Source organism: Mirounga leonina, unplaced genomic scaffold (genome assembly GCF_011800145.1).
Source record: "Mirounga leonina isolate KUSES-001 unplaced genomic scaffold, KU_Mleo_1.0 Mir_165, whole genome shotgun sequence".
In the NCBI taxonomy this organism is placed as follows: Eukaryota; Metazoa; Chordata; class Mammalia; order Carnivora; family Phocidae; genus Mirounga; species Mirounga leonina.
Window position 1 is genome coordinate 66,626,119 of NW_023270415.1, and position 14,862 is coordinate 66,640,980.

The following is a 14,862-nucleotide window of genomic DNA, read 5'->3' on the forward strand; positions in this document are numbered from 1 at the left end:
TAGATAGATAGATAGATAGATAGATAGATAGATAGATAGATAGATAGGCGTCTGGGGCACCTGGGTGGCTCAGTCAGTTAAGTGTCTGCCTTCAGTTCAGGTCATGATCCCAGGATCCTGGGATTAAGCCCTGCATCGGGCTCCCTGCTCAGCGGGGAACCTGCTTGTCGCTCTCTCTCTTTCTCAATAAATAAAATCTTTAAAAAAAAAAAAAAAGGCATCTGGCTGGCTCAGTCAGTAGAGCATGCAACTCTTGATCTCGTGAGTTCAAGCCCCACATGGAGCGTAGAGATTACTTAAAAAAAAAAAAGACAAAAAAAAAAAAAGGATCTCAGAGGACGTAGGGAGCAAAATAAAACTTTTGAAAATTCCTAATACTAATATATTTACAGAATGAGGGGAGATACCGCATCTATGGAAAAAAATGGGATTCTGTAAAAGTAGGAATAGCCAGAAAACAGTATTTCTTGAAATTTGAAATATGATAGTCAAAATGAAAAATGTAGCAAAAAGATTGGGAGATAATATCGAGAAACATTTCTTTAAAAGCAGATAATAGATAATAGATAAAATAGAAGATAAATGACAAAATTAAAGAATCAGGTCAGGAGGTGCAAAAAAGTGGAAGACAACACAGTTTGAAAATGTAAGAGAGAAAATTGTCAAATGTCTGAAGGAGAACTCCCAAAAGTGAAAGTCGTTTGTTCCCAGATCAACAAGAGAGTTCACTGAGGGACCAGAACACTAGATGAAAAAAGACACACTTTAAAGTATGTCATCACACTTTGTTGTCATCAGATCACTAGGGACCAAAAAAAGATCTTAAAAGTTTCCAGCAGCAAAGTCAAGAAGTGTCAAGGGAAGTTCAGTAAAAAGGATCCCATTTCAAATATAGTTTGTACTGTAATAGCGTTGTGTGGTGACAGATGGCGGCTACACTTGTGGTCACAGCATAATGTATAGAATCACTATGTTTTACACCTAAAACTAACGTAACATTGTGTGTCTATATTCACAATGACTATATAACTCATTTGCATATACAGCTCTACAAAGTTTTGTTTTGTTTTGTTTTAAAAAAAGGATCCCATTTCAGAACTGTTTCAGGTGTCTGAACACTAATGCTGGAAGCCAGAAGACAAATGGAACATAATAGCTTTGAAATTCCAAAGAAAATTATTTCCAATCTAGAATTCTATATTGAGCAATCCAACGTGAAGGTGGATTATAACCTTTTTAAACATTGAAGTCTCAAAATATGTATGTCCCATACATCATATCAGGAAAAACTGGAAGATGTGCTCCCCTCTCACTCTTGAGAGTGTTTTCTGTATCTTCACTTAATAAACTTCTATCACTTTACTCAAAAAAAACCAAAACAAAAACTGGAAAATGTGCTCCATCAAATAGAAGGAATACAGCAGGAGATCCAGGAGATGGGAAGTTGCAGGACAGCTGGTCTAAAGAACAACCAGTCGACAGGGGAGCAAGGCGATGGAAGGCTTTGGGAGGTGTACCTCTAACAAAGAGATGGAATTTATGGATTTTTCTGATGTTTTTGAAATATTGAAAGAATTACACTTCTAGTGTTAGCTAGCTAGTCAGTTAGTTTAAATAGATGGAAGGTGTGCTGCATGATTTGTGTTTTAATGAGCTCTGCATCCAATACTTCGGACCCACATGTATAAACCATATATCCTGTTTGTTTATGCATAGTTTTAGGAGTCAAAACATCCTTTTTGTGCTTTTAATTATTAAAATGGTTTCTGGCTATTATTTCATAACCTCTCCCCAGAATTTCGTGCCTTCAACACCCATTCCTCCTGCTGTATTTCCTTTGTACACCTTCGAAACTCAAACTCAGAGTTTGAACCATCTTTGACCTCTTTCACTTCAAAAATGTCTTTGCTAAATGCCACACATTCTATTAAATGTGACATTTTTTCATATTTTTTTAAAGATTTTTAAAATTTATTTAACAGAGATAGCACAAGTAGGCAGAGTGGCAGACAGAGGTAGAGGGAGAAGCAGGCTCTCCGCCGAGGGGGGAGCCCGATGCAGGGCTCGATCCCAGGACCCTGGGATCATGACCTGAGCCGAAGGCAGCCGCTTAACCGACTGAGCCACCCAGGTGCCCCTCATATATTTTTTTAAAGTAATCTCTATGCCCAATGTGGGGCTCAAACTCATGACCTTGAGATCAAGAGTCACATGCTCTACCAACTAAATAGGCCAGGTACCCCTATCCATTAAATGTTTTTAATTTTTATTCCCATTTTTCCATCCTGGCTGGCTCTGATAGAGTTTAAGCTATCAGTATTTGTTGACTGTCTTTATGCACTCTCTTTATGCTTCTAAACTATATCTCCAATAGCTCCCCTTACTAACTTATGGTCTTTATGGTCTTATTAAAAACTGCTTTTCTAGCCGCATCTCTTACTCCTTTCCCTTTCTTGAGCTAAACATGACTCCCTTGGTACTCTCTAAGATTTCCAGTCTTCATGCTGGTGTTTACATTGTCACCTGTTTACAGCACGTTCACACTCAGTATCTCTACATGTCCACAAACTTTCCCATTCTTCCGGGTCCAGCTCAAATGCCTTCTCATTCCTGGGGTAGCTCTTCAAGATGTTTTCATAGAAGATATGACCTCTTTTTCTGAACTCCCTCATCACTCTCTCTGAACCTTCTTGTGTTCTAGTGCATGGCAGGAGTGGGGGGCTAGTTGGTGGGGTAGGCCTCACTTATAAACAACTTGAAGGAAGCTTCCCTGTTTAATTCATTTTTGTTTTCCCTTAGCAGCTAGCATAGTATCCTGTACATTCAATACATTTTTTGAATTTTAAAACTAAATAGCCAACCAATATTATTTCCTGCTTTATTGAGGTACAATTGGCATACAAGAAACTGCATATAATTCATGTATATCATTTGGTAAGTTTGGACGTATGTGTATATACTTCTTATACCATCACCAAAGTCAAGGTAATAAACATATCCATCACTTTCAAAAGTTTCCTTGTATCCCTTTGTTTTGGGTTTAGTTTGGTTTGGTTTTTTTGATAAGAATACAACATGACATATACCTTCTTAAATTTTAAGCACATAATTCCTTATTGTTAACTGTCGTCACTGTGTTATACATCAGATCTCTGGAATTTACTCATCTTGTATAACTGTAACTATATACACTCAACAACTCCTCTATTCCTCTCCCTCCCCACCCCTGGTAACCACCATTCTACCAATCAATATTTGATTTTATGATATATTGCCATTTGAATGGCAAAAAAAGAGCAGTAACCTTAGGGAACTATCATTATAATAAGACTAAGTTACTTTGCCCCAAGTCCCAGCAAGATAGGAAAATACTATATGATTGTTAAGGAAAAGATAGAGGGTGCATGGACTGAAAAGTCCTATTAAAGTTGAGGAGCTGTAACCCAATATTGTATCCATTATATAAATAGAACAGAGGTATTGGAGTCAGACTAACCTGAACTAATATCTTGCCTCAGCCCCTTACCAGCTGCAAATCCTTGGACCAATTAACCTCTTTGCCCCTCAGTGTTCTTCTTGCAAAATTTAGACAATAATGATACCTCCCAAAGCTGTTTGTGTAATTAAACAAGATAATCCACATGAAGAGTTTTGCAGAATGCCTGGAATACATCATATACGCTCCGTAAATGATAACTTCTCTTTTATTATCAGTGGTGAGAGCTGTGTTAATCAGTTGCCAAGAGCACTAGATTTGGAACCAGAGAGAGCTGGAGGTTCTTCTTATTAAAAAATGATGAGAAAACACTTCCAAACTCATTTTATTAGGCCAACATTAAGCTCATACCAAAGCAAGGTAGGGTCAATACAAGAAAAGAAAATTACAGGCCAATATCCTTGATGAACGTAGATGCAAAAATTCTCAACAGACACTAGCAAGCCATATTCAACAGCACTTTAAAAGGATCAGACCCCATAATCAAGTGAGGTTTATTCTTGGAATGCAAGGATAGTTCAATATACGCAAATCAATAAACATGATACACCACATTAACAAAATGGAGGATTAAAAACCATATAATAATATGAATAGATACAGAAAAGGCACTTGACAAAAGTAAATATCCTTTAATGATACAGACTCAACAAATTAGGTATAGAAGGAATGTACCTCAACATAATAAAGGCGATATATGACAAGCCCACAGATAACAAACTCAACAGTGAAAAGCTGAAAGCTTTTGGTTTAAGATGAGGAAAAGACAAGAATGCCCACCCTCACCACTCCTATTCAACATAATACTGGAGTCTTAGAGCAATTAGGCAAGGAAAAGAAATAAAGACATGCAAACTGGAAAGGAAGAAGTTAAGTTGTTTGTTTGCAGATATGCTCTTATATATAGAAAATCCTAAAGACTTCGCCAAAAAGCTGTTGGAACTAATAAACAAATTCAATAAAGTTACAGGAAACAAAATCAATATACAAAAATTAGTTGTGTTTCTATACACTAAGAATGAACTATTTGAAAAAGAAATTAAGAAAACAATCCCAATTACAATAGCATTGAAAACACAATAAAATATTTAGGGATAAATTTAAATAAGGAGGGGAAGGATCTATATAATAAAAACTACAAACTGTTGATGAAGAAATTGAAGAAGACACAAATAAATGAAAGATATATCATATTCATGGGTCAGAGAATTAATATTGTTAAAATGTCCATACTACCCAAAGCCATTTATAGATTCAATGTAATGGCTATCAAAATTCCAATAGTGTTTTTCACAAAATTAGAAAAAAAATCCTAAAATTCATATGGAACCACAAGAGATTCTGAATAGCCAAAGCAATCTTGAGCAAAAAGAACAAAGCTGGAGGCATCACACTTCTTGGTTTAAAACTATATTCCAGAGATTTAGTAATCAAAATAGTATGGTACTGGCATAAAAACAGACATGTAGATCAATGGAACAAAATAGCGAGCCCAGAAATAAGCCCACATATATAGAGCAAGCTAATCTGTGACAAAGGTGCCAAGTATACACAATGGAAGAAAGGTATAGTCTCTTCAATAAATGATGTTGGGAAACTAGATATCCACATGCAAAAGGAAGTGGATACACTTATACCCAAAAATAAATTCAAAGCAGATCAAAGACTTAAATGTAAGACCTGAAACCATAAAACTCCTAGAAGAAAAGATAAGGATAAGCTTCTTGACATTGGTCTTGGCAATGATTTTTTTTTTTTTTGACATGACACCTAAGTACAGGCAACAAAAGCAAAAATAAACAAGTGGGACTACATCAAACTTAAAAGCTTCTGCACAGCAAAGGAAACTCAACAAAATGAAAGGGCAATCTACAGAGTGGTAGAAAATACTTGCAAACTGTATAACTGATAAGGGGTTAATATCCCAAGTATATAAGGAACTCCATAACTCAATCACAAAAGCAAAAATAACTTGAGAGCGTTCTGGGGAACGAACTTAAGTGACCATCAACTTCATATAGACTGCTAAATGCTTAAGATGTTATATACAAACCTAATGGTAGCCACAAATCAAAAACCAGTACAGATATGCAAAAAATAAAGAGAAAGGAATCCAAGTATATCACTAAAAAAACCCCAGCAAACCATGAGAGAAGAGAGGAAGAAAGGAACAGAGAAGAACTACAAAAACAACCATAAAACAAGTAACAAAATGGCAATAAGTACATACCTATCAATAGTTATTTTGAATGTAAATTGACTCAGCACTTCAATCAAAAGACATAGGGTGATAGAATGGATAAAAAAGAAAGACCTCTCAGGGCGCCTGGGTGGCACAGACAGTTAAGCATCCAACTCGGTTTTATTCTGGTCATGATCTCAGGGTCCTGGGATCAAGACCCATGTGGGGCTCAGTGCAGAGTGTGCTTGAGATTTTCCCTCCCTCTCCCTCTGCGCCCCCCCCCCAATGCTTTCTCTCTCTCTAAAATAAATAAATAAATCTTAAAAAAAAAAAAAAAGACCCATCTATATGCTGCCTACAAAAGACTCAGACCTAAAAACACAGCATGCAGATTGAAAGTGAAGGGATGGAAAAGCATTTATCATGCAAATGGAAGTGAAAAGAAAGCTGGGGTAGCAATGTTTATGTTGGACTAAATAGACTTTGAAACAAAGGCCGGGGGTGCCTGGGTGGCTCAGTCAGTTAAGCGTCTGCCTTCAGCTCAGGTCATGATCCCAGGATCCAGTCCCACGTCAGGCTCCCTGCTCAATGGTGAGTCTGCTTCTCCCTCTGCCTCTTCCCCCACTCGTTCTCTCAATATTTCTCTCGCTCTCGCTCTCGCTCTCTCAAATAAACAAAATCTTTAAAAAAAAAAAAGGCTGTAACTAAAGACAAAGAAAGATATAATCATAAAGGGAATAATCCAACAAGAAGATATAATAATTGTAAATATTTATGTTCCAAACATGGGAGTACCCAAATACATAAAGCAGCTAATAATAAATATAAAAGAAGTAATCAATAGTAATACAATAATAGTAGACTTTAACACCCCACTTACATCAATGGATAGATCATTCAAACAGAAAATCAACAGAGACAGTGGCTTTGAATGACACATTGGACCAGATAGATCTAATATATAGAACATTCCATCCTAAAACAGAACATTCCATCCTAAAACAACAGATTCTTGTCAAGTGCACGTGGAACATTCTTTTCAAGTGCACATGGAACATTCTCCAGAACAGATCACATATTAGGCCACAAAACAAGTCTCAACAAATTCAAAAAAATTGAAGTCATACAATGCATCTTATCTGACCACAACACTATGCAACTAGAAATCAACCACAAGAAAAAGTCTGGAAATAGCCTGAAACTTGGAGGTTAAATAACATGCTACTAAACAATGAATGGATCAACCAAGAAATCCCAAAAAGGAAATCCAAAAATACATGGAGACAAATGAAAATGAAAACACAGTGGTCCAAAATTGGGGGGATGCAGCAAAAGCTGTTCTAAATGGGAAGTTTATAGCAATACAGGTCTACCTCAAGAAGCAAGAAAAAATCTCAAACAACCTAACCTTACACCTAAAAGAGCAGGAAAAAGAAGAATAAATAAAACCTAAAACTAGTAGAAGGAAATAAATAGGGGCGCCTGGGTGGCTCAGTCGTTAAGTGTCTGCCTTCAGCTCAGGTCATGATCCCAGGGTCCTGGGATCGAGCCCCAAACCCCGTGTCAGGCTCTCTGCTCAGCAGGGAGCCTGCTTCTCCCTCTGCCTCTGCCTGCTACTCCCCCTGCTTGTGCTCTCTCTCTCTCTCTGACAAATAAATAAAATCTTAAAAAAAAGAAGGAAATAAATAATAAAGATTAGAGTAGAAATAAACAAAATAGAAACTAAAAAACTATAGAAGAGCTCAATAAAACCAGGAGCTGGTTCTTTGAAAAGATCAACAAAATTGATAAACCTTTAAGCCAGACTCATCAAAAGAATGGGTTGTGGGGAGAGGACTCAAATAACATCACAAATGAAAGAGAAGAAATAATAACCAACACCACAGAAATGGAGGATTATGAGAGAATATTATGAAAAATTATATGCCAACAAATTGGACAACCTAGGAGAAATGGATAAATTTGTAGAAACATAACTTCCCAAAACTGAATCCAGAAGAAATAGAAAATTTGAGCAGACCTGTTACCAGAGATGAAATTGAATCAGTAATCAAAAAACTCCCAACAAATAAAAGTCCAGGACCAGACAGTTTCACAGGTGAATTCCACCAAACATATAAAGAAGAGTTGATACTTAATTCTTCTCAAACTTTTCCACAAAGTAGAAGAGGACGGAAAGCCTCTAAATTTATTCTATTAGGCCAGCATTACCCTAACAACAAAGCCAAGTAAAGATACTACATAAAAAGAGAACAGCAAGCCAATATCTCAGTATCTCTGATGAACATAGATGCAAAAATCCTCAACAAAATGTTAGCAAACCGAATCCAACAATACATTACAAAAAATTATTCACCATGATCAAGTGGGATTTATTCCTGGGATTCAAGGGTGGTTCAATGTTTGGAAATCAATCATTGTGATGCATTGCATCAAGAGAAAGGAGAAAAACATATGATTATTTCAATAGATGCAGAAAAAGTATTTGACAAAGTACAACATCCATTCATGATTAAAAACCCTCAACAAAGTAGGTTTAGAGGGAACATACCTCAATGTAAGAAAGGCCTTGTGTGAAACAACACATCATACTCAATGGTGAAAAACAGTTTTTTCACTAAGGTCAGGAACAAGACAAGTATGACCACTCTCGCCACTTCTATTCAACATAGTACTGGAATTCCTAGCCATAGCAGTCAAACAAGAAAAAGAAATAAAAGGTATCCAAGTTGGTAAGGAAGAAGTAAAACTTTCACTATTTATGGATGACATGAAACTATATATAGAATACTGTAAATACTCCCCAAAAATCTATTAGAACTGATACATGAATTCAGTGAGGTCACAGGTTACAAAATCAATATACACAAATCCATTGCATTTCTATACATTAATAATAAAGTAGCAGAAAGAGAAATTAAGAAAAATAACCCCATCTACAATTACACCAAAAATAATAAAATACCTAGGAATAAACATAACCAGAGAGGTGAAAGGCCTGTTCTGAAAACTGTAAGATACGATGAAAGAAATTGAAGATGACACAAACAAATGGAAAGCCATTCCATACTCATGGATTGGAAGAAGAAATATTGTTAAAATGTCCATACTACCCAAAGCAATCTACACATTTAATGCAATCTCTATCAAAATACCAACAGCATTTTTCACAGATCTAGAACAAACAATCCTAAAATTAGTATGGAGCCACAAAAGACTCCAAATAGACAAAACAATCTTGAAAGAGAACGAAACTGGAGGTATCACAATCCCAGATTTCAAGATACACTATGAAGCTGTAGTAATCAAAACAGTATGGTCATGTCCTTTATATATTTTGGATACTTACCCTTTATCAGATGTCATTTGCAAGTATCTTCTCCCATTCAGTAGCTTCTTTTAATTTTGTTGATTGTTTCCTTTGCTGTGCAAGTTTTATTTTTATGTAGTCCCAATAGCTTATTTTTGCTTCTGTTTCCCTTGCCATAGGAGACATATCTAGAAAAATGTTGCTATGGCCAATGTCAGAGAAATTACTATCTGAGCTGTCTTCAAGGGTTTTCATGATTTCAGGTCTCACATTTAGGTCCTTAATCCATTTTGAGTTTATTTTTGTGTATGGTGTAAGAAAGTGATCCAATTTCATCCTTTTGCACACAGCTGTCTAGTTTTCCCAACACCGTTTGTTGAAGAGACCGTCTTTTTCCCGTTGCATGTTCTTGCCTCTTTTGTTGAAGATTAATTGACCATATAACCATGGATTTATTTCTGGGCTCTCAATTCTGTTACACTGATCTTTCTGGGCTCTCTATTCTGTTATATTGATCTATGTGTCTGTTTTTGTGCCTGCCTCTGATAATCATAAATGAAACTTAAATCGTCTTCCTAAAATGGTAAAGATAATCACTTTTAACTATTATCCTGCTGTATGGAAACTCCCATTGTAGTAACACTTATTGTAAAGGTTAAACAATTTCTTCATTTTCACTTTATAAGTCATACTGTAATGTCATGCCTGTGAACTTCATATGACTTTGGGTTTGAAGTATCCTGTTTGCAGTTTGTTTCTCGCTTGGTAAAATATTCTCATCAAGTAAAGTTCTCAGAATTTTCTTTTGGCAATATGTGCAATGGAATATTATTCATCCATAAAGATGAAGGAAATCCTGCCATTTGCAACAATGTGGATGAACCTAGAGGATATTATGCTAAGTGAACAAGCCAGATGCAGAAAGACAAATGCTGTGTGATCCCACTTATATGTGGAATCTAAAAAAGTACAACCTAACCGGAGAATAGAACAGTGGTTGCTGGGGGCTGGGAGGTGAGGAGGGAATGAGAAGATATTGGTCAAAGGGTATAAACTTTCAGTTGTAAGATGAGTAAGTTCTGGGGATGCACAGTGTGGTGGTTATAGTTAATAATACTGTATTGTATGCTTGAAATTTGCTAAGAGAGTAGGATCTTAAGTATATCACCACACACACACACAAAGTAGCTATGTGAGGTGATAGATATTTAAATAATTGTGGTAATCATTTCACATACATACTTATATTAAATCATCACATTATACACCTTTAAAGAATCATGCTGTACGATCTAAATATATACAATTTTTCTTTGTAAATCACACTTCAAGAAAGCTTAGGGGGAAAATGGTGAAAGGCTTATTTGGTAAAGTCTTGTGACTCTTTGACCTGCAAGTGGAAAGCAGTCCTTGAACAGAATGTGGCTAAATGAAGTTGTGCTTGCTTGCTACAATCTTTATCATCTCTTCAGATCCAATCAGGACTTCTATTTCCTGAAACTATTTCCAGGACAGTCTCTACTCCACCATTTGAAAAGACCTTCAAAGGACTAATAGTAACCCCTACTGGGTTCAGGAGAAGGATAACTCTCCTTTCTGCCTCCATCACTTCCCAGGTGCTATAAAATTAGATTAGGTCTGCTGATCAGTTTCATTGTAATAGCTAATCACCTCGTAGTATCACCACATGGAAAGCACTGTGCTAAGTGCTTTGCATACTTCATCTCATTTAATCCTCTAGGCTTTGCAAAGTAGCTTTTTTTTAAATCTCCAGCTTAAAGATCATAATGACAATGAAGATTATAGCTCACCATTATTGAGTGCTTATTGTGTTCCAGGTGCTGTTCTGAACCTTTAGTATAGATTACCTCTCTTTATCTTCGTTAATAAACCCATCAAATAGGAACTATTTTTAGTCCTCATTTTTTAGATGTGAAACTAGAGGTAAAGACAGGTTAAGTAACTTGTTCAAGGTCACACAGCTAATAAATAATGGATGGGATTAAAACCTATGGTCTCCGTGAATCCAGAGTTCAAGCTTCTTCCCCCCTCAAAGACCCAGCCAAGTTCAGACGCAAACATGTTGACCTTAGAGCCAAGAGATACTGAGTCACCACAGTCTTCTCTTTGCATGAGTTTCAAGGTGTTTCAAAATCATAAGCTTGTTCTTTCTCTTGATAGCTCCAGTGGCAACTTCTCTTAGTAAATTATCTGTTGTCTGACTAGCTTCATATCTAATGACTTCATTAATCTCCAGTTTGAATTTCCCTTTATCATTACCATTTTAACCATCCCAAATGATTTTTTCATGTAATGTTGTCCCTGAGGCACTGGAAAATACATCATTTGAGTAAAAATTATATAAGATAATACACTAAAAAAAGATAATACACTAAACACAGGGTCCATTAATACAAACCAAAACACTATAAATGTTGGAAGATTCATGTATTTTGGTCTTCTTCTCTTGCAACTGTTTATTGGCAACCTTCTCTCTATGCAGCACTGGACTGGGCACTCTGAGCTCTTGGTTTCATGACCTCCTCTCTCTCCAGTGATCCTTTGCTTGCCCTCTTTTCAGGCACTTATGCCCGTGGTTATACCTGGCCTGGTCACCACAAATAATGTCGGCACCCTAATATTCAACCGTAGCATTTCCCCCCTCTGATCATCACTCTCTACCCTTTAGATCACTACAGCGGTTTGATTCTATCACAACCTCTAACCACTGACTCCACCAGTTTTTCATTATCCATCAATCCTCTCATGTCCTCCCTTCCCTTTGAACCCAGTTTAAATTCCTTGGCATTATAATCGCTCCTTTTGAAACACTATGAACTTGCCTGCACCCTGTCTCTCCATCCTTCTTCTTTGGCAACTTAACTCTGGCTAAACTCAAGTATTGGCCAGATACCCACCCAGCTCCTGGGCAGCAGCATGTGGTTGGAAAACATCACAGCCTTTTTCGCCTGCCCCTGCCACTGGGACTTCTGTCCCTTTACAACAGAGGGAGGATTCCTGCTCTTTCTTTTTCTTTTTCTTTTTTTTTATTTAAGTATAGTGGACACACAGTGTTACATTAGTTTCAGGTGTACAACATAGTGATTCAATAACTCTATACATTATGCTGTGCTCAGGACAAGTGTAGCCACCCTCTGTCACCATGCAACAATATGACACTACCATTGCTATATTCCCTATGCTGGACCTTCTTACTCCTGTGACTTGTTCATTCCATAACTGGAAGCTTTTATCTTCCACTGCCCTTCACATATTTTGCCCATCCGCCATCTGGCAACCATCAGTTCTTTGAATTCATAGTCTGATTCTGCTTTCTATTTGTTTATTCATTTGTTTTTTAGATTCCACTTTTTTTTTTCTTTTACCAGTGAAAACTTTAAAAAATAAAATCTTTTGAGACTCCCAGTCTAGAACACAGAACAGATGAGAAGGAGGCTGTTCTGGTTAAAGGAGCGGGTAGGCCTGGGCCTATGCTGCTCCGCTCCCCCCTGCCACCTGGCCCCACCCGTCCCCGAGCACTTCTGGACGAGTCCTTGGAAAACCTGGGGCTTCTCAGAATGGGGCTGGGGACCCAGCAGGGCAGATAGTTTCTGGGATCCCTTGCCCCTCTGCCACGTGGTCTAGGTCTAAGCTGCTGAGAATCCCTCCCGTGCTCCTGCCACCCCCACTCCCAAGCTGGGTGCCCCACTGTGGCACCTCACATTCCACGTGTGTCTAAAGGTAAGAGCACGTGGGGGGAGGCACACCAGAGGTGTGCAGGGGTGCAAGTCCAGAGCCACACCTGCAGGGGCTGGACACCACGGGCAATGACATCGGAAATTACGCACACCTGGGCCCTCCTCTTCAGGTCCTGTGGCAGGAGGCGTGGAGTGGGCCAAGTTTCCTCCAGGTACTCAGTGATGGCCAGTGACTGGCCAATGGTGATTCCATCGATCTTCAGGGCCGGCACCTGCTGCATCAGATTCAGTGCCCGGAATTCTTCAGAGAACTGCTGTCCCCCATCCTTTATGAGGTTGAGAGGTACGGTCTCATAGTCGAAGGCCAGAGCAATTTGAACTCTCCATGAGCAGGAGCTCCGGAAATAGGAGTAGAGAATGGGCTTGCCAGACTCAGTCATGGTGTCGTGGTGACCCTTGGCCTCTCAGGGAATGTCTTAGATTCCACATTTAAGTGAAATAATATGGTATTTGTCTTTCTCTGATGTATTTCACTTGGCATTATACACTCTAGTTCCATCCATGTTGTTGCAAATGGCAAAATCTCATCCTTTTTTATGGATGCATAATATTTCATTGTGTGTGTGAATATATAAATACATATACATTTATATGCATATAAATATATATACACACATACATATATGCCACATCTTTATCCCTTCATCTACCGATGGATACTTGGGCTGCTTCCATATCTTGACTATTGTAAGTAATGTTCCAGTAGTTTCCTGCTCTCACCAGGCATATTTCATGGGTATTGCCTGCTCAGGAAGACCATTCCTAGAATTAACATCTTTAATTAACTAAATTTTTCTTGCATCCTTAAGTTCTTTCTCTGGATACTTCCCCCAAGCATTAAATCATCTTCTATTATGTTCCACCTTTAAAACAAACCCTCTCTTGAACACATTCATCTACAGCTACAGCCCATTTTTCTGTCTCACTTCAGGGCAGAACTTCTGGAAGAGGTATTCATGCTCATCATCTCCACATCCTCATTTCCCATTTACTCTTTAATGCACTCAGTTAGTCCTTCATCCCTGGCCCCACTTCACTGAAATTGCTTTTATCTGACAAATAATAGGATCTATGTTGCTAAACCCAGTATTTATTTATCTGTTCCAATTTTCCTCTAAATCTCAAAGGTATGTGAAGTAGCAAATTGCTCCCTCATTCTAGAAATGTTGTCTTTTTAAAAATCTTGGAAAACACTGAATTTGCTGTTTTTCCTACCCTCTTATTGGCTCCCTTCTTCTGAGTCTTCCGTAAAGGTTCCTCTGCATTACCTCACTGTGTTCCAGGCACTGCTCCTCAGCCTTCCTCTTTCACCTTTCACCCCAGGTGATCTCAGTCAGTCCCATGGCTATAAATGCCATGGTTATGACTCTGACCCCCAGATCTCCATATCCAGACGAATACATCCAAACTCATGCGTCCAGCTGCTCACCTGACATTTCCACTTGGATATACAATACACATCTCAAATATGACATAGATGAAGGACATATGGTTCTACACCATTTATTCCTGATGTGACCCTAGGTAAGCAGCACCACCATCCACCCAAATTCTTGGGTCAAAATCCTAGAAGTGAAATGTGTATCACAGGTAAATTTGTAGAGGCGGAAAATAGACTAATAGTGATTATCCAGGTGTACTGGGTTGAATGATGGCCTCTAAAAAGATATGGCCATAACCCCAGGAGTCTATGAATGTAACGTTATTTGGGAAGAGGGCCTTTGCAGTTGTAATTAAGTTAGGCATCTTGAGATGAGATCATTGCCAGCTCCCCAGGTGGACCCTAAACCCCATGACAAGTGTCCTTATAGCAGACAGGAAGAGAGGACACAGAAGAGAGGAGATGGCATGTGAGGACAGAGCCCGAGACTGGAGCAAGGCAGCCACAAGCCAAGTAACACCTAGAGCTGCCAGAAGCCAAAAGAGGCAAACAAGTATTTTCCTCCAGAGCCTTCAGAGCTCACGCAGTCCTGCTAACAACTTGATTTTGGATTTCTGGCCTCCAAAACTGAGAAAGGAATAAATTTCTGTTGTTTTAAACTACCAAGCACTTTGTGATTTGTTCCATGAGCCTAGGAAGCTAATTCAGTGGGACTGGGGAGGAAGAGAAGCGAGG

The 14,862-nt window shown here is 38.2% G+C and overlaps 1 protein-coding gene across 1 annotated transcript; it reads right to left on the reverse strand.

The window, feature by feature from the left end:
• Nucleotides 1–12,695: 12,695 nt before the first annotated feature.
• LOC118014783 (maleylacetoacetate isomerase-like) lies at nucleotides 12,696–13,354 on the reverse strand. The gene has a single exon (XM_035011108.1). The coding sequence runs from the start codon at nucleotides 13,124–13,126 to the stop codon at nucleotides 12,707–12,709; it is 420 nt and encodes a 139-aa protein (XP_034866999.1). The 5' UTR covers nucleotides 13,127–13,354; the 3' UTR covers nucleotides 12,696–12,706.
• Between the last annotated feature and the right edge of the window lie 1,508 nt (nucleotides 13,355–14,862).